Here is a 24578-nt window from a genome sequence, read left to right as displayed (position 1 = left end):
CATGAAGTGGAAGCTGTCCAAGCGCACTGCAGTTTGCCATGGGTGAAACAGCTTAGCCACTGAAGACACGCCTGTAAAAAAAACAACATAATTACATAGACAAACCTAACCCTGTGTGTGGTTACACCAAGATTAAGCAAATTCCCAATTGCCTGTACCACTTCAATACATTTATAACAAATGGTTCTAACAGTGTGTGTGTGTGTGTGTGTGTGTGTGTGTGTGTGTGTGTGTGTGTGTGTGTGTGCTCTCCCATACCATCACCTGTGGGGCCAAAAAGGAGTTAGCCCACCAATCTCGTGGGGACCACTTCACTTGTGGGGCCCAAAATTCGGGTCCCACAAGTTTTTTCATTTAAATCAACTCAAGAACACCTCCAGAATGCTACAGCTAAGTCTCAGAGAGGGTTCCATAAGTCACGATTTGGGAGATGTGTGTGTATTTGTGTGTAAGATTTGCTCCCCTAGCGACAAGACTTTGCCAGTACACTTTGATACACACTTCAGGAAGTGTGTATGATTAGCCCCGCCCCTCCGCCCATCCAGCCAATGCGAATCGTTCTTCTACTGCAGCAAGGCGGGTTTCTGTGCAACGTCATCGCAGATGTGCGCGCGCAGCCAGGGGGCCGAAAGCAGCATTTGTCATTTGTTTACCAGCGGAGTTAGCGGAGAACGAAAATGACAAGGAGCTGTTGTGCTGTAAACTGCACGAATCGGCAAAAGGATGGAAGGAAACTGTTTAATATCCCGAGAGGATCTCATCCTTTTGCCAAGAGAAGAAGAAGATTGTGGCTCCAGGCCATTAAAAGGGCAGATTGGGGTCCCGAAGGTCCTAAAGGCGGCGAGAGTCTGTGCAGCGCCCACTTCGTTTCTGGTATGTTTGTCTTTTCCAACATGAGCTGGATAATGAGTAGGACTGCGTGTGATTTTACCATACTTAATGAGGATATATTAGTGTGATTTACTGACTAACTGGCCAACAAATTTGTCCGTCTTCTACTGAGTTTGTAAAGTTTAACGTTGGCTCGCGGTCGTAACCTATAAGTTTAGCTTTTGTTGTTACTGTAAGTACCAACATTAGCTGCATGGCTGGTGTAGGTTTCTTGGTTCAGGCTGAAAGTCATACAAGAAAGTGTCTTCACAGTTCACACAGCTAATGTTACAGTGTACGATTTTCTTTAACTCTGAACCCGTAACTTAAATGCTTGTGCTATTGGTGCTCATTATGACTGAGCTCGTAAATTAGCAAATAGGTTAAAAAATGTGAAAATAAACAATAAGCATAGCTAATCTCATTCTTTTTCTCAGGGTCACCGTCCATGGATTGTGATAGTCCAGATTTTGTTCCATCCGTTTTTTCACACAGCAGCAACAGAGACATCTCGGGAAAGGTGGCAAGGTCAGTGTCATGTCATGTATTTGAAATTTTCTAATTTCTTGGTAGCTTGTTAATTATCTGAGCAAATAAGATATTCTTGTGTGTCTTTCTTTATTATGTTATTTTATTATCTCTTAATGTGTTGATTATTTTGGGTTTTTAACTTAACTCTACTCTGTTTGTCCTAGATATGAAAGAAAGAGAATAAGAGATGAAGATAAGGCCCCTGCTACCTGCCCCACAAGCCAGCCTGAAGCAGATACTGTAGATTATTCTGAAGGTATGCACAAGTCATACTATTAAGTGTGTGTTTGTGTTGGTTGGTTGGTGGTCAGGTGAGTAGAGTGACAGAGAACCAGACAGATAGTCTGTGTGTTGTGTGTGTGTGTGTGTGTGTCTGTGTATGAAAGCTGATGTGTTGCACATGAGTTAATTTATCTCCTTTTTGTGTTGTAGATGAATGTAAGTTTGTGTCCAGAAAAGAGATGCACCAACTCAACCTGCAGTACAACCAGCTCCGTGATGATTATGAAGCTCTGAAAAGAGAACTGTATGCCACACAGGAAGAAAATAAACATCTGAAGGAGCAACTGAAGCAGTCCAAGTTTGGGTTTGATTCCATAAAAGACACAAATGCTAAAATAATTTTTTTTACTGGTTTACAATCATTACAAATGGTTATGTGGCTGCTGGATATTGTAAAAAGAAGCACACTTGTGCTTAAGGGTGGGTTAAGTTGGGAGAACCACCTCCTTTTGGTTCTAATGAAAGTAAGACTTGGACTCACCAACAGAGACCTTGCCTACAGATTTGGGCTTCCATTCTCAACTGTATCAAAAATACTAAGAGACTGGATACCCATGTTGTCCTCAATAGTGAAACCTTTGATAATGTGGCCTAGTAAGGATGCAGTGAGAGCAAACATGCCAAAGTGTTTTAAACCCAAATTTAGGAATTGTCGATGTATTATAGACTGTACTGAAATCTTTATAGAAAGAACACACAATCTTAAAGCAAGGGCTGAAACCTGGTCAAATTATAAGCACCAAAACACAATGAAATATCTAATAGGAATCACACCAGCAGGAGCTATATCTTTTTTGTCTAGTGGGTGGGGAGGTCGTGCCTCTGACAAGGTAATAACTTTAGATTCTGCCTTTTTGGGTAAACTTGAGCATGGTGACGAGATCCTTGCAGATAGAGGTTTCCTTGTTAGAGAGGATTTGGCCAGTGTAGGAGCAACATTAAGAATACCAAGTTTCACGAAGGGGAAATCTCAATTGCCAGGTTCTTGTGTTGACACTTCACGTCAGTTGTCAAGAGTCCGCATACATGTGGAACGAGTTATTGGTCAGCTTAAAACCTTTAAGATACTGAACACTGTCATACCCATCAGCCAAGTCGATATGCTAGATGACATTTTGACCATATGTGCTGGTCTTACGAACCTTAGGGGGGCTGTGGTGGCCCGGCGATAACTGTGTTCAGAGTCAAGGAGGTGTACATTATTTTCCATGATTGTGTCAGGCTTTTAAGGGCTAATGAGGGCAATAATAATAATAATAATAATAGATTCAATTTATATAGCGCTTTTCACGTACTCAAAGCGCTTTACATAGGGGCACAAAAATAGATAAACAAGAAAAACAAAAAAGTTGATGGGGCTAGGGGCTAGGGATAGTGAGTGGGGTAGGCAGAGGAGAAGAGATGAGTCTTGAGGCGGGACTGGAAGATGGTGAGGGACTCAGAGTCACGAATATGTTGGGGGAGGGAGTTCCAGAGCCTGGGAGATGTCCTGGAGAAGGCTCTGTCACCTAGGCTGTGGAGTTTTGATGTGTGGGTGGAGAGGAGACCGGCTGAGGAGGATCTGAGGGCCCGGGGGGGTTGGTAGAGGGAGAGAAGATCAGAGAGATATGGGGGGGCCATATGGTGGAGAGCTTTGTAGGTGAGGACCAGGAGTTTGTAGTGGATCCGATGTGAGATGGGGAGCCAGTGGAGATTCTTGAGGACTGGGGTGATGTGGTGCCACGCTTTAGTATGAGTGAGGAGACGGGCTGCTGCATTCTGGACCAGTTGGAGTCTGTTGATGGAGGTGGTGGAGATGCCGGCGAGGAGTGAATTGCAATAATCAAGGCGGGAGGAGATGAAGGCATGGATGAGTCTTTCTGCAGCGTGAGGTGTGAGGGAGGATCTGATCTTTGCAATATTACGGAGGTGATAGAAGGAGGTTTTGACAGTGTGGCGGATGTGGGATTCAATGGTGGTCACTTACTACTTGCTCTCACTGTCTCTCTCACTTACTCATCACTCTCTTTCTCTCTGACTATAAAATTAATAACAGTTATGAATAACTAAATTTGATCAGACAGGATCATTCAGAGTACAAAAAGGTTGAGAACCACGCACGCAGAACTATTTCATTTATTTATGATAATGGAGAAACTGCGTTTAAAGCTGACATGGCAAATATTGAACATGAACTGAATGTTGTAAATGCAATATATTGAAGGCAATGCAATTAAAATTAAATGTACATCTCAACAATGAATGAGTGTACATAATTAATACTATATGAACTCATTTAACATTTATACCTGGTCATTTTTTTTTTCTAGCTTTCAACTAAGTTTTGAGTATTATCATTGTCTGCCGAACTCAAACTGCACTTCTTTCTGGAGATGAACAATATATATCAGTGCTGTTTGTGATTTTACGTAAATGTACATTCAGAAAAAAATAAATGAACACTTAAAGCGTCAGATGTGTTGTTTGTTTGTTGTTGTGTTGACAGTAATGAAGTCAGTTAGATTTTGTCAGGTGTACCTATCCATCTTGCTCATTACATCAGTTTTTCTTAAATGCTGTTGTCCAGCATCCAGTATTTATATGCACGCAAACTGTCCTTAGTGTACACACTAGGCTTCTCAATCAGATAACTGTATATGTCGGGCCATGAGCTGGCCATTTGGACATATCTGCAATCCATTCCTCACTCGGAATACTATATGGGTCTGGTAATTTCTCACCAGTGCTGAGGACCAGTTTGTTCAGGTAATCGGTGAAGTCTGAGCTGCTGAGGCTGTTGAGATGTAATTAGTCTGAGCCATCTCTGTCAAGACCTAGCTAACAAGCTGTCACAATTAAAAAAATATTAATATATAGAATAACCAAATTTTATTTTGTAAAATGTTTTTGTTGCAGTTAACGTTTGTCTGGAGGAATTTCAAAATAAAACAAAATATAGACTCATACAAACGAAATCCTGCTTAATCATCACCTATGGGCTTCTACCATACAGTATGGCTTCTACTCATGTGGTGGTAACTCTGAGTGCATGTTTGGTGACTTCTTCAGCCAATGACAGCGTAGGAGAAGTTAGGGTCCCCCACATGGGGTCACGTCTGATCTGAGCCGCTGCTTGCAGACCAACACACTCTCACTCCGAGCGCGTCGATTTCTGACGAACGGTCAGTGACTTTTGCTTCAGTTTCTGACGCAAAAGGGTACCCTTGCGCTGCCTTTTTAGACGCATGGGGTTTTCAACTAGTTACAATGTAACCCTTTGACGGGGGACCCGATGGCTGCTGAAAACCCCATGCGTCGAAAAAAGCAGCGCAAGGGTACCCTTTTGCGTCAGAAACTGAAGCAAAAGTCACTGACCGTTCGTCAGAAATCGACGCGCTCGGAGTGGCTTCAGTTTCTGACGCTGAGGCCACGTCCGTGCGCTTTTTTTGACAACTGACAGAGCAACCCTTTCTCATCAAAATTACGTTCCCAGAGAACTATTTGGCATTCTCAATTACGTTTGTCTAAAAAACGTATTTTGTCCGTGATTACGTTTTATTGAACATATTGTAATGACCTCGCCGGTGACATAACGATGTCGAGTCATTAGTAATTGAAGGAACTTTTAATGAACCAAAACCAGGTCACTGAAACCCGTAACCAACGGCAGAAATCCCACCCAAAACAAACCCCGGTTACCCCCAACACGGTCTCACTCATGTGCAGGCCCCCACCCTCGTGTTCTTCCAAGGCCCTCCCCCAGCTGACCTAATGATTCGCCCCCACACTGATTGACAAGAAGAACATTACAATACAGGCACACAGAACAACTGGCATAACGGACAACGAAATACAATGCAACACATAACACACAAACTATTTAACTGTCCCAGGGTCGCTACAATATCGTAAATACGAATTCGTTCTCAGCCTATTTTTGCCATTTATTTACCGTGTTACTATGGCAGAATAAAGAATAAATTAATGCATTATCATTCATCTTGAACATGTGTTTTTACAGTATAGAGTGGTAGAGAGGGATGACGTATGTTGGCAAACCCGGAAGTGAGCGTCGCCCTCGGTTCCCTTGACAAAAAGCCAACGGGTTTTCCAATGGATTTTGGATTATTGCAGAAAAATCCTCAACTCCTCAAAAACGGAAAATAAATAAATAAATAAAAATAACCGTGCTCCAAAGAACGAAGTGTAAACCAATGCATTCTGAATGGGAGTGTTTCTCCGATTTTTCCATGCTACACAACAAAATGTAAACCCATGCAAATAAAGACTTCATGGTCATAATAATTTAAATATCATTAATCTACTACTGAGTGTGTAGGGAGGTAGGCTATTCTATTTTTTTCAACGGGGCTGAATCCAGTCACTTGACCGTCATGGTTGCTATGGTGGTTGCTATCGACCGCCCCCTCTAATACTCGTGGCTCACGCGGCAAAGGAGCTGCCGTCAATTGGGTTGTTTTTGTCGTAAACTAGGGTCCGATGGTTGAAAAATAGACAGATATTCCAAGGTATCCTTAAAAGGCAGCTTGGATGTGTTTATTTTCTGCAGTTTAGACTTTTTCTATAACTAATTTTTGAAAGCAAAACACCAAGCTCATTGATTTAACGAGGGAGGGTTATTTGAAACAATTTATTCAATAAATATTTGTGAGAGGTCATTCCTTCTCCTGATTTTACTTCCTATTTATGTCTAGGGTAAACCCCTACTGTCCACAAGCATCCCCCCCCTCCCCATATGGATTTGGAGAATTGTTGCCACGTCCCAGTGGTGGAGGTATCATATATATATATGAAAGAGGGCATTCAATTATAGCCTACAATGATCAATTAGGAGGCCGAAGCCTTAAAGGAAGTGATGCAATAGGTGACTGAGTCGACAACATTTAAGTAAGCTGTATATGTATAGGGTCTCTTATATATCAAAGAGGGTCTCAAAGGACGCATACGCTTCAACCTGTGGCTCCAGCACTACAGGAAATGACTCAGCAAGTGCTCCATCTCGTTGCAACTCACCCAGCGGCTCGCTTGCAAGATTTTGGCCTGAAGTTCTTCACAGTCCTACACCCTAGCCATCCAACATGCATATCTGAGAATCAGGCCTCTCTTTAATAATGACAAAAAGTTATGAGAGAAACACACATTAACTTTTTGTTATCTCATAAGCGGCGTGGTGCCGGCTCCTTTTGACCTTTTGACCCCCGACTTCGAAAACGTGGCCACAGGTCAGCTGTGTCTACACACCTTTAGCCACAAATGTACACCTCCATCCCACAAAAAATGGGGACTAGAAACTAACCTCTGTCTTATGTACATTTACTGTACTGTTGGAGGTCACGCCCCTTTGCCGACCTTTTCGAGATAGCTAGGGATGCTAAAATGTTTACACACATTTCCCGGGGCCCCGTGAACGACATATCCGAGATTTGGAGTTCTAGCCCTTAGAGAAAAAAAGTTTTCCCAAATGGAGTGTCATTTGGACAAAGCCCCTCAGAAGTGTAGCCTGCAAGACCTAATGGTTCAGAATGTGGTGGAAAAACAGTTTTTGAGATAGGAAGGTCCTACTGCCCTGAAATTTTAATACCTTATTCTGGGGCCTAACTGAGACCTCCACACCGAAACTTGGCCCGGTCGGACCTCGAGGGCAGGAAGGGGGGGCCTGCCCTCGGGGTCTGACCGGGCCAAGTTTCGGGCAGGAAGGGTCCCCCCTTCCTGCCCTCGAGGTCCGACCGGGCCAAGTTTCGGTGCAGATGTCCCAGTTAGGCCCTAGAATAAGGTATTAAAATTTCAGGGCGGTAGGACTTTCCTATCTCAAAAACTGTTTTTCCACCACATTGCGTGACCTCCAACAGTACAGTAAATGTACATAAGACAGAGGTTAGTTTCTAGTCCCTATTTTTTGTGGGATGGAGGTGTACATTTGTGGCTAAAGGTGTGTAGACACAGCTGGCCTGTGGCCACGTTTTTGAAGTCGGGGGTCAAAAGGTCAAAAGGAGCCGGCACCACGCCGCTTATGAGATAACAAAAAGTTAATGTGTGTTTCTCTCATAACTTTTTGTCATTATTAAAGAGAGGCCTGATGCTCAGATATGCATGTTGGATGGCTAGGGTGTAGGTCTGGGAAGAACTTCAGGCCAAAATCTTGCAAGCGAGCCGCTGGGTGCAGGTGCAACGAGATGGAGCACTTGCTGAGCCTGGACTTTCATAATCTTCGCTCTGTGAATGTAAAGGATGTTTGGTCGGATGTTACGACGAAGAATCATAATGTGAATGGGAATATTCTATAAATCTCTTGATATCATCTTTCGTCTCAACACTTCTGCTGCAGCCACTTAAAGTCTCACTCCGAGAACCTTAAAATATGAATCAATCCATTAGAAGTATGAAAATATCTTCCTGGTGGTGCAACAGAGCAAACAAGGTGTCCTTTGACATCTACGTTTCGAGACGATTGCAACAGTGCCACACATGATCATATTTGAATATGTTTCGGGGTAGTAATTAGCTGTCGATTTTGGAGGCCTTTATCAATAATGACCAGCTATAGATTTGCTTCCCGATGGAGATTTTTGACAAATTACATGTTAATTAGCATCTACACGTTAAGCTGAGTCCAATGAGATCAAGCTCGGCCTCTTGCTACACCGAGATCATGTCCTAGACCTAGGTGTACCATGTAAAATACATGTTACCATTAGCTAGAGTGTCGTTATTGGTGTCATTGGACTCAGCTCAACGTGTAGATGCTAAATAACATGTCATTTGTGACAAATCTTTATCGGGAAGCAAATCAATAGCTGCTCAGTATTGATTAAGGCATCCAATTTCGACAGCTAATTACTACCATTAAACATGTTCGAATATGCTCATGTGTGGCACCGTTGCAATCTCCTGGAAGCGTAGATGTTGAAGGACACCTTGTTCGTCCTCTTACCTCTTTCTGCTGCAAGCAGGGCAAGTACTATTCTCTTGCATATACTTATTATTCTCTCAGACACTTTTTTTGGTCGCTATCGCTCTATAACTCTTCAAACATTAACATAGAAAGGCAAAAAAAAATCGGATGACAGGTACTATAGTGGAATTGTGTGCTATAGCTTTTCCAAGCAATAGTACATAAAGTAAAAAAATAAAATAAGATTAAAGTTACTTAAAAATCACATGTGTGTGGGTGGCTGTCCCAATCAAAACAATTGAAAGCAAGGAAAATGTATAAACTGCATTTTCTCCCTAAATATTTAAACTATATACACATTATACATCAAAAGCATGATGAGCTGATCGCTCATAAGAAATATCTAACCAATACTTCTTAATTTTCAAGATATTAATTGTACATAAAAATGTACTCATTCATACACGTTCATACATACAAATGCACACGTACAAAGTATACATACGAATACATGCATAGTATACATACGGATACGTATCCTAATACAAACGTACACATACATATTTATTCATATGTACACTTACATACGTATACGTACACATAGCTAAACAAAGCCAAACATATGTACACATACGTATTCATAGTATACATACGTATACTTACTGATACATATACGTAAAAATACGTACACATACATAGCAAACATACGTACCCACACGAATGTATACATACGTACACATACCCAGTGGTGGGTAGAGTACTGAAAATCTACTCAAGTAAAAGTACAATTACTTCCTTCAAAATCTAGAAGGAAAAAATGTACTCTTAAAATATTTCTTCATCGTGTTTTCTTCATTAAACATACATACAATACATGCAACAAAATGAATTTGTCATTTCAAACAAATTGACACACTTAAAATGTAAATTGGTTTCAGCTCTGTGCATATGACAAAAGGCAAGGGCTTTGTAGGAACACCACCCAGGATGGCTTGGTTAGCTGATTGGCCAATCAGATTTGTCTTGACGCGATTGCATTCACCCTACGCATAGCATGCACGCACACTCACAGCCAGACACAACAATGACGAACAAGTTGTGGTCTGCAGAATACAGAGCCAACGTGGACCGTACTCCCCTCCCCCCTTTCTAGTCCTCAGTCCCAACGTAATGTGAACTCTTGACCTCGGCTATGGAATCACTACAATGTTGCAAACTAGGGAGGGCACATCGCTAACGTGCAGGGCCCCTCCCCCCCTGCATGTGCTGCTGCCTGACGCAACAGAGGTGACTTAAAATAGTTCATCAATCCAATAGAAGTATGAAAAATATCTTCCCGGTGGCGTAACGGGGAAAACAAGGTGTCCTTTGACATCTACGTTTCGAGGCGATTGCAACGGTGCCACACATGACCATATTTGAATATGTTTCGGGGTAGTAATTAGCTGCCGTTTTTGGAGGCCTTAATCCATATTGATCAGCTATAGATTTGCTCCCCGATGGAGATTTTTGACAAATGACATGTGGTTTAGCATCTACACGTTGAGCTGAGTCCAAGGAGACCAAGCTCGACCTTGTGCCACACAGAGATCATGTCCTAGACCATAGGTGTACCATGTAAAATACAGGGGCCATGTAGTGTAGGGGGCCGTGGAGTGTCATGCTTGGTGTCATTGGACTCAGCTCAATGTGTAGATGCTAAAAAACATGTCATTTGTCATGAACCTTTATCGGGAAGCAAATCAATAGCTGGTCATTATTGATTAAGGTCTCCAAATTCGACAGCTAATTACTACCATTAAACATGTTTGAATATGCTCATGTGTGGTACCGTTGCAATCGCCTGGAAGCGTAGATGTTGAAGGACACCTTGTTCGCCCTCTTCCGCCCCCGGGAAGATATTTACATACTTCTGATTGACTAATGAAAATATGTGTCAGGCAGCAGCAGTCCAGGTGCAGGGGGGGAGGGGCCCTCCCCTTGATGGGCCATCACTTAAGGCTGAGCTGAAGGCAGAGATGCACCTTGCACTGCTGCAAGCAGAGCAAGTACTATTCTCCTTCATATTTATTATTCTCTCTGACACTTTTTTTGGTCGCTATCTCTCTATAACTCTTCAAACATTAACATAGAAAGACAAAAAAAAATCGGATGACAGGTACTATAGTGGAATTGTGTGCTATAGCTTTTCCAATCAATAGTACATGAAGTAAAAAAAATAAATAAGATTACAGTTACTTAAAAATCACATGTGTGTGAGTGGCTGTCCCAATCAAAACAATTGAAAGCAAGGAAAATGTATAAACTGCATTTTCTCCCTAAATATTTAAACTATATACACATATTATACATCAAAAGCATGATGAGCTGATCGCTCATAAGAAATATCTAACCAATACTTCTTAATTTTCAAGATATTAATTGTACATAAAAATGTACTCATTCATACACGTTCATCCACTCAGCGCTGAGTCACCTGGAGAAAGAGGGAAGCTACGTCAGGATGCTCTTCATTGATTTCAGCTCAGCTTTTAACACCATAATGCCAGACATTCTGATCCCCAAATTAATCAACCTGGGGCTCCCACCACCCACCTGCTCCTGGATTAAAGACTTTCTGGTCGACCGACCCCAGCAGGTGAAACTGGGTCCTCACCTCTCCTCCTCCCGCACTCTCAGCACTGGCTCTGCAGGGCTGTGTGCTGAGCCCACTACTCTACTCCCTCTACACATCCGACTGCAGTCCCACCCACCCAGATAACATCTTTGTTAAATTTGCTGATGACACAACGGTGGTGGGCCTTATAACAGGGGGAAACGAGGCGGCCTACAGAGATGAGGTCCTGAAACTTGGTGAGTGGTGTGTTTCTAACAACCTGGTACTGAACACCACCAAGACCAAGGAACTCATCCTGGACTTCCGACGGAACAGAGCCCCCCCTGCCCCCCTGTACATCAACGGTGAAGGTGTGGAGCGAGTGCAGTCATTCAAATTCCTCGGAGTCCACATCTCTGCTGATCTCTCCTGGTCGGTCAACACCTCAGCGCTGGTCAAGAAGGCCCAGCAGCGGCTACACTTTCTGAGGGTGCTCAGGAGGGAGCATCTAAACGCACGGCTGCTGGTGACCTTCTACCGTTCCACCATCGAGAGCCTGCTGACCTATGCTGTGTCAGTGTGGCACTCCAGCTGCACAGAGGCCGACAGGAAGAGACTGCAGAGGGTGGCAAACGTCGCGCAAAAAATCATTGGCTGCCCTCTGCCTTCCTTAAGCACCATCTACGGCTCCCGCTGTCTCAGCAGGGCCAGAGGCATCCTGAAGGACCCCCCCACCCCGGCTACCATCTCTTGAACCTGTTGCCCTCTGGCAGGCGCTTCAGGTCCATATATGCCAGAACAAATAGACTAAGGAACAGCTTCTTTCCTAAAGCTGTCACCATACTGAACTCAGTTCTGCACTGATGTTTTTTTTGTCTGTTGGTAGTCTTTAAGGTGTATTTAAGTTTTACTGTGTATTTTAATTTATTTATTTATTTATTTTATTTATATTATATATTGCTTTTGTAATTATTATATATTTATATTCGATTACATGTGTGCATGTATGGAGCTGCTCATTGAATTTCGTTGTACTTGTACAATGACAATAAAGCTTCCTATTCTATTCTATTCTATTCTATTCTATTCAATACATACAAATGCATAAGTACACATTCAAAGTATACATACGAATACATGCATAGTATACATACGTATCCTAATACAAACGTACACATACATATTTATTCATATGTACACTTACATACGTATACGTACACATAGCTAAACAAACTCATACATACGTACACATAACGTAAACATATGTACACATACGTATTCATACGTATACTTACTGATACATATACGTAAAAATACGTCCACATACATAGCAAACATACGTACCCACACAAATGTATACATACGTACACACAGTGGTGTAGTCTACGTGATACGCAGGTATACGCCGTATACCCACTAGGAACGCACCAGGATTTGCGTATACCCACTTAAAAATGTGCACGGATACGTATCAATCGTCTTGTGACAGATCTTTCACTTCTGTGTTTATTTTTCGCAAATACCGGTTGGGTATAACTGCAATAAAATACTTTAAGCAGGTGAAGTTATCTCCTACATTCACCATTCATAAAATTCCCCCTGCGCGCTCGCGCTCTGCCCTGTCTCTGTTACGAAGCGCGAAGCTGCCCCTGCATCTCTGCACGTTAGTTGGCGGGCCGAGCCCCTCCTTCTCGCGCGTGTGTGTGTGCATGCGTGCGTGCGCGCGTGCGTGTGTGTGTGTCCAGTCCTCCCATATTAATGTGTAAACCACATAATAAGTAGTCAACAGAAGACAATGTTTTAATCCCACTTTATATCTCCTTGTTACTTTTAGATGAGAACCCCCTGGCCAGCCATTCAGACTGGGTGTCAGGCTAGGGAATTTAAAAACAGGCATCCTTGGTTAGAGTGGAGGGAAAAAAAGTTAGGTAAATGTCAGCCAACATACAGTTGGTATACACAATTGAAATTCATAAGGTTAATCACTATGCAAATGAGAGTATAGCTAATTCGTGGTCATTTTTAAGGTGCAGTAATTTCACACTTTTACACAATTCAATTACTGTATGGTATGTTAGATAACAACAGTAAGAGCTCAAATTAGAGCAATTGAAAGAGTGAAACATTATTCTCCTGTCATCTCCTTCTCATGCACTGGTTAGCCATGGTTGTAAACAGTTCATTAAATTATTTTGAGTAGATTTTGTCCTTGTTTAGCATGTGCTATTGCTACTATAGACATACAAAGGACAACTTTTCATTTTTGTGTTCTATTTGTTCATACTGTTATTAAAACTGATAAACCTACTCAGCTTTCCATGATTGTTGATAATCGTTATACTCTTAAATCAGCGGGTTGTAGACCCTTGCGTTGGTGAGTGTGGTGCGACACCCCATAAGCGCCACACATGTACACGTACCGGTGGGACGGGTTTGTAGGAGGCTGGGAGGGAATCACAGTATACCCACTACAATAAAATAGACTACAGACTTTTTCTCTAAGGGCTAGAACTCCAAATCTCGGATATGTCGTTCACGGGGCCCCGGGAAATGTGTAGAAACATTTTAGCATCCCTAGCTATCTCGAAAAGGTCGGCAAAGGGGCGTGACCTCCAACAGTACAGTAAATGTACATAAGACAGAGGTTAGTTTCTAGTCCCCATTTTTTGTGGGATGGAGGTGTACATTTGTGGCTAAAGGTGTGTAGACACAGCTGGCCTGTGGCCATGTTTTTGAAGTCGGGGGTCAAAAGGTCAAAAGGAGCCGGCACCACGCCGCTTATGAGACAACAAAAAGTTAATGTGTGTTTCTCTCATAACTTTTTGTCATTATTAAAGAGAGGCCTGATTCTCAGATATGCATGTTGGATGGCTAGGGTGTAGGTCTGGGAAGAACTTCAGGCCAAAATCTTGCAAGCGAGCCGCTGGGTGAGTTGCAACGAGATGGAGCACTTGCTGAGTCATTTCCTGTAGTGCTGGAGCCACAGGTTGAAGCGTATGCGTCCTTTGAGACCCCCTTTGATATATAAGAGACCCTATACAGCTTACTTAAATGTTGTCGACTCAGTCACCTATTGCATCACTTCCTTTAGGGCTTCGGCCTCCTAATTGATCATTGTAGTAGGCTATAATTGAATGCCCTCTTTCATATATATATGATACCTCCACCACTGGGACGTGGCAACAATTCTCCAAATCCATATGGGGAGGGGGGGGGATGCTTGTGGACAGTAGGGGTTTACCCTAGACATAAATAGGAAGTAAAATCAGGAGAAGGAATGACCTCTCACAAATATTTATTGAATAAATTGCTTCAAATAACCCTCCCTCGTTAAATCAATGAGCTTGGTGTTTTGCTTTCAAAAATTAGTTATAGAAGAAGTCTAAACTGCAGAAAATAAACACATCCAAGCTGCCTTTTAAGGATACCTTGGAATATCTGTCTATTTTTCAACCATCGGACCCTAGTTTACGACAAAAACAACCCAATTGACGGCAGCTCCTTTGCCGCGTGGTTTTTAGAGCCACGAGTAGAGGGGGCGGTCGATAGCAACCACCATAGCAACCATGACGGTCAAGTGACTGGATTCAGCCCCGTTGAAAAAAATAGAATACCTCCCTACACACTCAGTAGTAGATTAAGTAAGGGATAATGCCCGACGAGGTGTCCATTATCAGGAATTAATGGACGACGTGGAGGCGTGAACCGTCCGACGCGTCGCGTCGCCTCCGCGTCGCCAAGAACGTTTTTTCTTGGCGACTGGGTTGTTAACAAGGACACGTTGGTGTAGTTGTGTTGAGGAATGTCACAGATGTCACTGTAAAATCGCCGTTATTGTGCAGCCATCAGCTCTTCCGTTAGCCAATGGGATGAATGCTTATAGCTTCATATATTGCCGTGGAGGGTTACATTGTAATGAGTGGAAAAACCCCTGCGTCGAAAAAAGAAGCACAAGGTCCTCCGTTAGCCAATTGGATGAATGCTCATAGCGTCTCTATGTGCAGCCATCGGCTCTTCCGTTAGCCAATGGAATGAATGCTCATAGCTTCATATATTGCCGTGGAGGGATTACATTGCAATGAGTGGAAAACCCCCTGCGTCGAAAAAAGAAGCGCAAGGTCCTCCGTTAGCCAATGGGATATGAATGCTCATAGCGTCTCTATGTGCAGCCATCGGGTCCCCCGTCAAAGGGTTACATTGTAACTAGTTGAAAACCCCATGCGTCTAAAAAAGCAGCGCAAGGGTACCCTTTTGCGTCAGAAACTGAAGCAAAAGTCACTGACCGTTCGTCAGAAATCGACGCGCTCGGAGTGAGAATGTGTTGGATTTTCACAAGATTTAGTGCTTTGTCTATTTTCTATGAATATTAATATGCAGAAATTATCATTTTTGTTTGTAGTCTGAGGCTCTCTTCTCCCGTGCACGCTGTGTGCCACCTGTGTGCTCCCGTTTCGCTGTGCTGTGTAAGGCACACATCGGCATGGGGTGTCAGATAGGGGTATGCGATATTGACAAAAATCAATATCCCAATATTTTTTGGGATTTTGCCGATAACGATAATTGACGATATTTTGCATCCCTCAAAAATGTGTTTGTAAAAGCATCAAAGGCCTATTGCTCTAGCTCGCTCTTGTTAATAGTATATTAAATGTTAATGCTAATATTGACAAAAACAGCTTGTTCAAGAAAAATAAGTCTTATTTATTAACTTAAAACTGAGTCATTCAAGTAAGTACAATACAAAAACACTGAAATCACCAGTGCAAGTATTGAGATCATTCAGTGCAAGTATACGTAAACCATTTCAAAGTGGCTTATAGGATTTACACTATAAAATATTGCACTAACAAACTATCATGAGAGCATTTTAAACTGACACTTCCCCCTAATGTAAACAATACTCATCATATTTGAACTACAAGGCATGAACATTAGAATGTGGATACACATTTGACTGCTGTGCTGGAAGGTGAATTGTGCAGCATAAGCAAGAACAAAACTAAGTCTCCAAATCCAACCTTTATGCGTCAAATACTGCACAAAGAGTGGTGACAGATTTTGTTATTCCTTGCCATCTGTTGCCCTTCTTGTTGTAAGGCACTCCCTTGCCGAATGACGCTGTGTTTTCTTGTCGGTACCTTGCAGGCCGGTCGTGGTCGACCGCTGACTGCCGAAGCTTTTCATATTCTTCATATTCTGTGCTGTGGTTAATTTGCAGATGGTGAAACAAGTTCGTTGACGAGCTGTCTTTGACGGCAACCGCTTTCTGACATAGTTTGCAGATTGGCGTCTTTTGAGCAACATCAGTGTTTTCAAAGCCAAACCACCTCCATGTGAGTGAGAATGATCCACATTGAGCTATTAAATCCGAGGCTGGTAGAGTTTGTGGTTTGTTCACTCATTTTTAACTTCAGCCATAGTATGCAGCTATGTTAGCTTGGTTTGTTGTTGTTGTGAAGTGTAAACACGGCATGTGTTCTCAATGTGCACGTGCCGTAGTCAGGGTTGCCAAATTGAGATTACATTTCCAAGCCAGACACACACAAATACAGAAAGACAAACTAACCACCTTTTAGGTAACCATTTTTTGATCATTTTCATTCCAAAATTGTGCACATAAATGAATAGTAGGTTGTGATTTAACTTTTGCCACCTTTTCCACCCTCAATGAGCATTAGCCTACACTACTATCTGAAAACTTAATTCTAAAATATTATGCTGCAATAGCCCAAAAATCTAATGATTATTAATTAGAGACATTGATAACATAGTGTCCACAAGTGAGAAGTGGCTAATAATATGGGTCCAATAAGTGACACACAGAAGTGTGTAAAATGGGCGCAACAAGTGACAGATTCAGAGAGTGTGATAATACGGGTCCAATAAGTGACACATAGAAGTGTGTAAAATGGGCGCAACAAGTGACAGATTTAGAGAGGTGTGTAACAATATGGGTCCAATAAGTGACACATAGAAGTGTGTAAAATGGGCGCAACAAGTGACAGATTTAGAGAGGTGTGTAACAATATGGGTCCAATAAGTGACACAGAGAAGTGTGTAAAATGGGCGCAACAAGTGACAGATTTAGAGAGGTGTGTAACAATATGGGTCCAATAAGTGACACATAGAAGTGTGTAAAATGGGCGCAACAAGTGACGGATTTAGAGAGGTGTGTAACAATATGGGTCCAATAAGTGACACATAGAAGTGTGTAAAATGGGCGCAACAAGTGACAGATTTAGAGAGGTGTGTAACACAGGGGCTCAAAAGTGACGTTGTAAGAGAATTGTGTAATATGGGTCTAATAAGTGACAAAGCGTGAGAGTGGTCCCCAAAGGTGACCACCCTGACTCCTATGAAACATTTTTTTGGAATTCTGCTTATTTAAACAGACTTTTGTAATATATGACTGTTGCTGATCATTGGTGATTTTTGTCAGAGCTGTACGAGCCCTGGAAAGGGTGGGCCCCGCAGATGACAGTCCTGACTAATGGTCTCTCAAGTTATGGCGCGGGAGTATGTGTGTGTGTGTGTGTGTGTGTGTGTGTGTGTGTGTGTGTGTGTGTGTGTGTGTGTGTGTGTGTGTGATTTTCACCCACCTGACTGGCTGCAGCAGTCTCGGTCGACATAGATGGCCTCAGGTTCAGCTTGGCCTGCATTCTTGTACCGAGTGACGACGCCTTGGCACAACTCTTCCAACCCTGCACCTTCACCCGACGTCAGAACAGAGTTCAGGACCTGGCCTAACTCGTTTCCGATATTGGACATCCATGCAGCACTGTCCCCGATCCCGCCGGCCAGCTTCTTGGTGATCTGTAAAACAAACACAAGCACTAAGAAGTAAACCAATTTCCTGTTTTGTAATTATACATGTTATATTTTATATAGTTTTTACGCTAACCTTCTTTGTTGAATCCATTTTCAGAATTCTACCATAAGTAGAAGTGATCACTCCCTTCATCTCATCCAGATGGCTGAGAATGTCGTTAGAGTGGACCGTCTCAAACCATTGAGCAAGTGGAAGGGGCCTGAAGGTTGGTGGAGGAAGATAGACAGCTGCAGAGGGGATGAAGGTAGCCATCTTCTTGTGCCGCTCACAGTCCGAGAGGTAGCGGATGGTCTGCAAAAAGGGGCAAAAGGGACTGCCCGGCCGGGGGAAAAGAAAAAAAGAGAGAGGAAAGAGGGGGGAAAGAGAGAAAAAGAAAAGGAGAAAAAAGGAGGAAAACGTGAACTATATCATTTTTTATCACCTCTCTTATCTTTTCAACATTGTTTACACACAGTAACATCACTTTAATTTTCATGTCTCTTGCAGGATTCGAACCTGGGCTCTGGCGATATCGCTTGCATCTTCGCTTGTTCTCGAGTCACGTGTCCCCCCCCCCTCCCAGATACACACACGGACTCTTACGCCACTACACACTTAATTAACATAAAAGCCCTTGTGTTACAGTAACACACAATTATCTTTACACATTGCACATACACTTTCTGTACATTCTTTCTTTTTATATATGGTTATACTATATGTCTTATTTATCTTATGTTGACTGTTTGTTGTGCAATCACATGTTCTGCACCAACTTACCCACAAAGAATTCCTGGTTGATGCAAACCTTCCTGGCAATAAAGCTTATTCTGATTCTGACTGGCTTTAGTTTTAACAATCACATTCAATTATGGATGACACTCACTGTCCTGGTATTCAAGAGGAAATTAAATAAAGACGTGAAGGCTGTTCTTGGCTCAAATACAATTATTAAACTTTATTTTAACGACAGAGACGAACAACAGAGACGACAACAGAGAGACAGAGACAAACAACAGAGAGACAGACAGACAGAAAGACAGCAACTACACACTATTCCTCCACTCTTCCAGGGTCATTCCTGAGGCAGGACAATACCACCGCCCCTTCAGCTGGGTGTGTCCAGTGACTTTATTTTTGGCCTGGCCGCACCCCTTGCAGGTATAGTGGTAGTTCTCTTTTCTCAGCCTCTTCCGTGCCGGATCCCCCCTTGACGTAAGCTCCTCATCCTCCTGGGCAGCTTTATTGAGCCTCCAGGCGCGTTGCCTTGGCTGGGATGGAGGAGCATCAGGAGATAGGGAATTAGGAAACGGAGGAGCTTGAGGAAGTGGAGGAGCATGAAATGGAGGAGCATGAGGATATGGAGGAGCATATGGAGGAGCATGAGGATATGGAGGAGCATATGGAGGAGCATGAGGATATGGAGTAGAAATGTAAAATGGAGGAGCATGAGGAAGTGGAGGTGCATGAGGATATGGAAATGGAAAGTGCGGATATGGGGGAAGATGAGGAAATGGAGGAGCTGGCCCAAATTGTGGAGGGAACTGGGGAGGTGGAGATGGCGGAGGCTTGTTCGCCGCCAGAGTGCGCTGGCGGGGGAAAGCTTCCCCCTCGTGATTTTCAGGCTCCTCAAATGTCATTGCCCCATGTGCATGTTGCACAGGGGCAGCCGGAAGGGTGTTCAGAGCAGGGAGAGGCTCCTCTGCCAGGTGCACCTGTTTGGGCAGTACAGTGCCTTGCAGCAGCATGTCCCTGTCCTTCCTTTTATCCCTCCTAAGCAGCCTACAACACAAACATTCATTATTTTATGTAAGCCTATCCTCCCTCCCTAAGGTTATTACATATTTTCTAACCAGCATGCAGGTGGAGGTTTTTCTTGAGGTTAAATCTTTATAAACTGTCTTGACTGTATGGGAAAGGTAAATGAAATAACACATACCATGAAGAGACTGTGGTGTTGTTTACTGGCACCAGAACCAGGTCTGTGTCATCACAGACAACCCTGCTGTCCTCCAGCAGCTGTTTGATGTGGCTGTACACGCTTACGATGGACTGAGGGATGGGCATTGTTTTCCCCTTTGTGTCCTTTGGCCTGTTGCGTGACTGCTCAAACTCTTTTAAGAGTCTGAGGCAGACACACTCACAGACCCTGTGAACTTCGGGGTCCTGGGCTGCTTGGCCATGAGTCATGTACAGCCTGTGGGAGAGAAGGATGATATGATATGTACTGTGAACAAGGATATAAAGTCATGAAGAACCAAGTGACAATGTCAACAGGGATTTCAATAAAATAATCTACACATAATAAATACATTTCATAAAATGATATCAAATTTTGGTCAAGCACCTCTCTGCCGCCTGCTGTCCAGGAGCAGAGCCACTCGGCTTCCTCGGCGCTCTCCATGGTCCTCCTGACGCATGCGACTTCTTCTTTGCCTTCTGGGTGTACCTGAACGGTGAAAGAGACATCCATATGCTTAACTCATTCCATGGAATGTATGTTTAATTTTGGTGTAATAATAATAATAATTACTATTTTGTACCTTGAAGGTTTCCGATCCATCGCATGTAAAGCCGCGTACAGGTGAACTATGTCCGCCTCCTCCTTGGCTGACAAGGCCGTGATGGTGCGGTTTAATTCGAGTAGGTAGGCAGCAAGGGCATCTACTGCGTCCCACCCCGGAACGCCCCTCGAATCACATTGGCTGGTCTGAAAAGTGATAAGAGAGAAAAAGAAAAAACAAGCAAATAAATGTACACTCTTGTTTCTAATATGTGAGCAATGCTAATTTTACATTCATTTATCTTATTGTATGTTATTGACCTCTGTGACAGAGGCAGGCATGCTGATGGCAGGCATGCTGATGGCAGGCACGCTGATGGCAGGCATGCTGATGGCAGGCATGCTGATGGCAGGCATGCTGATGGCATCATCCTCCTCCTCCTCCTCCTCCTCTTCCTCCTCCTCCTCCTCCTCCAGCACCGGCAAGGGGATTTCTGAGATGGAGGCCTGTGATGTAGCCAGCAGGTCGCCTCTATTGGTCTGCTCCAATAAATATTCCACGGCTATGCGTTCGCCTGTAACCAGCATAAACACAAAGATAAAGAAAGGACATACATACTGTACATACATCCATCTCCTACATGAATAGCACAATCTTTGCACTCAAGAAATGCATGTCCTCTGGGTAGGGGGGTGCCTAAGAAAAAGAGGAGGGGATGTAATACTCCGGGCAACCAGTGTTGCTCTGAGATCTCTCTTACCAGTAGGTTTCCCAGGAAGGGTGAACTCTGGCACCAGAGCACAACCATGCACACGCTGGCTTAGGTTGTTAAGGTGGGACATCAACCGAACATCGAAGCTTCTTAGGGTGGAGGCCCCCTCCACATCTACTGCCTCCTTGGCCCGGCCCATGTTCCACCTTGATATACCCTCCAGCATGTACATTTGCATGTGCACCGCATTGCACCGCCAGCCTAAGAAACAAAACACTCTGTCCAGTCAACCCTTATTGTAAAGTGAATACATATGAATACCCGTCAGTGGTAATTGTGCTATTTTGAATAATCACAACACATGCAAATGTACCTGGAATGAAAGCACACTGGTGCCGGTGGAAACTCTCCAGGGAGGAGGACCCCCTACCACACCTAAGGATGTCCAGCTCCTTGCCGCCCTTCTGGAGTTTCCCCACCTTTGTGTAGAGTGCAACACCTGCAGGGTCTTGGAGGCACTCCAGGTGCTTCTGCTGTACTTCCCACACGTGGCGCATGCTGTCATGGCTCACCAGACGCAGCCCTGTGGTGTCTGTGAGCTCCCACACAGATTCCAGGAGCCCTGAAATACTGCTCCGCATCTCCTCCACTCCACGCGTCCTCCTCCTGCAGTACCTCTTCATTTCAGCTGAGCTGATGGTGGCCATGAGCTGGTCGTCAGTGGGAGTATGTCCGCTGTGGCTGCTCTTCCACTCCGCTCTCTTGGCCTCCTTCAGGCGTTGCACATCCTCCTGGTCCCAGAGAAAAATGCAGGCGGAAAGCTTGGCACAAAAGGTGCCATAGAGAGGGTGGCGTTCGGTTGTGAGGCCGCAGTTAAAGCGCCTCATAAAATGGAAGCTATCCAGGCGCACTGCAGACCTCCATGGGCTAAAGAGTTTCGCCACTGCAGACACACCTGTGAAAAACAACCATTCTTAATCGATAGACCACAACACCTTTGTGTGGTTACTCCCAATTGCCTGACACTTCTCCCCAAAGTAGCATTGGTATTAAATAAATACATTTAATACAAATGCTACCAACAGTGTGTTTGTGTGTGTGTTAGTGAGTGAGTAAGTGTGTGTGTGTGTGTGTGTGTGTGTGTGTGTGTGTGTGTGTGTGTGTCTGTGTCTGTGTCTGTGTTTGTGTGTCTGTGTGTGAGTGAGAGAGCAATTTTCACACACCTGACTGGCTGCAGCAGTCCCGATCAACATAGATGGCCTCAGGTTCAGGTTGGCCCGCATTCCTATACCGGGTGACGACGCCCTGGCACAACTCCTCTAACCCTGCACCTTCACCCGCCGTCAGCACAGAGTTCAACACCTGGCCAAACTCGTTGCCGATGTTCGACATCCAGGCGGCACTGTCCCCGATTGCACCAGCCAGCTTCTTGGTGACCTGTAAAACAAACACAAGCACTATGAAGTAAACCAATTTTCTGTTTGGTTGTAATTATACAATTTTGTATATTTTTCTACTGTTGAAACCCTCACCTTCTTTGTGGAGTCCATTTTCAGGATTCTCCCATAGGTTGAAGTGATCACACCCTTCATCTCCTCCACGTGGCTGAGGATGTCGTTGGAGTGGACTGTCTCAAACCACTGGGCGAGTGGAAGGGGCCTGAAGGGTGGTGGAGGAGGGTATATGGCTGCAGAGAGGACAAATGTAGCCATCTTTTTGTGCAGCTCGCAGTCAGCCAGGTAGCGGATGGTCTGCCGTGCCCACTCCTCGCTGTGACCTTCCGCTATGGCAGACTGGAGGTAGGAGGAACTGTTCCCGCTGGTCCTCGGCTTCAGGAAGGTCATCACTTTCCTATCCAGAGCCAGCTGTGTTGTGAGGACAGCGGGAAACAGGCTCCTGTGTGCCACATCCAGCTGCGAGAGCATGTCGCAGCTCCATGGGCAGACCGGCTGCGAGCACCTGCAGCAACGTGGATAGTCCGCTCCCACAAGATAATAGCGGCTATCCACGTCGATCACCTCCCTTACCTTCCGGTAAATCCCGGAGCTGTTCATCTTTGAGGAACACTGGGGGCACTTTGAGGGGATCCCCCACATCCTCATCGGTGCCCAGATAAACAGCCTCTGCCGGAAGTACCAGCCAGGCTCAGGAGGGGATGGTTTGGGCTCCAGTGGAGGGTGAAACCAGCAGGCCTGGATCTTTTGCTTTAGTTGGCCTGTAGGCTCATACAAGCATTTGGAAACCCAGACCTGATCGGCTTCCTGGATCACCCTTCTGAACTGGTCAGGCAGGAAACCTTTCCAGTTGACCCTCTGTGCTGCAGGTGGTGGAGCTGCCGTGTGGTGTGGCGCGGCAGAGCAGGATGAAGAAGGGGGCAGAGACGGCTCTGATGGTACCCTGAAGTGTGCTGCAGGTGGTGGAGCTGCCGTGTGGTGTGGCGCGGCAGAGTAGGATGAAGAAGGGGGCAGAGACGGCTCTGATGGTACCCTGAAGTGTACTGCAGGTGGTGGAGCTGCCGTGTGGTGTGGCGCGGCAGAGCAGGATGAAGAAGGGGGCAGAGACGGCTCTGATGATACCCTGAAGTGTGCTGCAGGTGGTGGAGCTGCCGTGTGGTGTGGCGCGGCAGAGGAGGATGAAGAAGGGGGCAGAGACGGCTTTGATGGTACCCTGAAGTGTGCTGCAGGTGGTGGAGCTGCCGTGTGGTGTGGCGCGGCAGAGCAGGATGAAGAAGGGTGCAGAGACGGCTCTGATGGTACCCTGAAGTGTGCTGCAGGTGGTGGAGCTGCCGTGTGGTGTGGCGCGGCAGAGCAGGATGAAGAAGGGGGCAGAGACGGCTTTGATGGTACCCTGAAGTGTGCTGCAGGTGGTGGAGCTGCCGTGTGGTGTGGCGCGGCAGAGCAGGATGAAGAAGGGGGCAGAGACGGCTTTGATGGTACCCTGAAGGCATAGTAAACCACTTCGATGTGGTTCAAAAGACCAACAGCACCCTGCACCTTGGCCCCACAGGTATCATACTGCTCCTCTGTGTGGTGGTCCGACAGGTGCTGGGTGAACCGGTCTCCCTCCACATGCAGGTTGCACAGGCAGCACTGCACTCCCTGTCCTGCTTCTGCGTCTCCTCTCCCTGCCTCTGCGTTGACTGCCCCTGCCTCTGTGTCTCCTCCTCTCGCTGCCTCTGTGTCTCCTCCTCTCGCTGCCTCTGTCTCTCCTCCTCTCGCTGCCTCTGTCTCTCCTCCTCTCGCTGCCTCTGTGCCTCCTCTCGCTGCCTCTGTGCCTCCTCTACCTGCCTCTGTCTCTCCTCTCCCTACGTCCGTGCTCCCTGCCTCGTCCGTCTTAACTCCTCCTGCCTCACTAGACCCAGCAGCGCCTGATGACAGATCTGC

General features: G+C 44.8%; 1 protein-coding gene and 2 long non-coding RNA genes across 4 annotated transcripts; 1 reads left to right on the top strand and 2 right to left on the bottom strand.

Annotated features, from left to right (window-relative positions):
• The first annotated feature begins 311 nt into the window (after positions 1 to 311).
• Positions 312 to 2920, top strand: LOC130382539 (uncharacterized). 2 transcript variants are annotated; one of them, XM_056590355.1, is made up of 4 exons: positions 312 to 873; positions 1308 to 1390; positions 1566 to 1657; positions 1834 to 2920. In XM_056590355.1, the coding sequence occupies exons 1-4, from the start codon at positions 724 to 726 to the stop codon at positions 2853 to 2855; spliced, it is 1347 nt and encodes a 448-aa protein (XP_056446330.1). In that variant the 5' UTR covers positions 312 to 723; the 3' UTR covers positions 2856 to 2920. The 2 variants fall into 2 exon arrangements, with proteins under 2 accessions (XP_056446330.1, XP_056446329.1); XM_056590354.1 differs by having other exon boundaries at positions 1308 to 1398.
• A 17085-nt stretch (positions 2921 to 20005) lies between these two features.
• LOC130382544 (uncharacterized) lies at positions 20006 to 20556 on the bottom strand. The gene is made up of 3 exons (XR_008895589.1): positions 20523 to 20556; positions 20327 to 20428; positions 20006 to 20176 (listed from the first exon to the last, which is right to left on the bottom strand). It is a non-coding gene; the product is annotated as an uncharacterized LOC130382544 (long non-coding RNA).
• Positions 20557 to 21007: 451 nt separating this feature from the next.
• Positions 21008 to 21645, bottom strand: LOC130382542 (uncharacterized). Its single transcript, XR_008895587.1, has 3 exons — positions 21569 to 21645; positions 21244 to 21456; positions 21008 to 21057 (listed from the first exon to the last, which is right to left on the bottom strand). It is a non-coding gene; the product is annotated as an uncharacterized LOC130382542 (long non-coding RNA).
• Positions 21646 to 24578: the final 2933 nt, after the last annotated feature.

The sequence above is a fragment of the Gadus chalcogrammus genome, chromosome 5 (assembly GCF_026213295.1).
Source record: "Gadus chalcogrammus isolate NIFS_2021 chromosome 5, NIFS_Gcha_1.0, whole genome shotgun sequence".
Taxonomy (NCBI): domain Eukaryota; kingdom Metazoa; phylum Chordata; class Actinopteri; order Gadiformes; family Gadidae; genus Gadus; species Gadus chalcogrammus.
The sequence above is the reverse complement of the archived record's forward strand: the minus strand, read 5'-3'. Positions and strand labels throughout refer to the sequence as shown.

Bases quoted from the DNA above. Each gene is read 5' to 3' on its own strand.
- LOC130382539 (XM_056590354.1), top strand. From the start codon at position 678: ATGACAAGGAGCTGTTGTGCTGTAAACTGCACGAATCGGCAAAAGGAT. The intron at 1,399-1,565 runs GTCAGTGTCATG...TGTTTGTCCTAG, and splicing joins ATCTCGGGAAAGGTGGCAAG to ATATGAAAGAAAGAGAATAA. The intron at 1,658-1,833 runs GTATGCACAAGT...TTTGTGTTGTAG, and splicing joins TACTGTAGATTATTCTGAAG to ATGAATGTAAGTTTGTGTCC.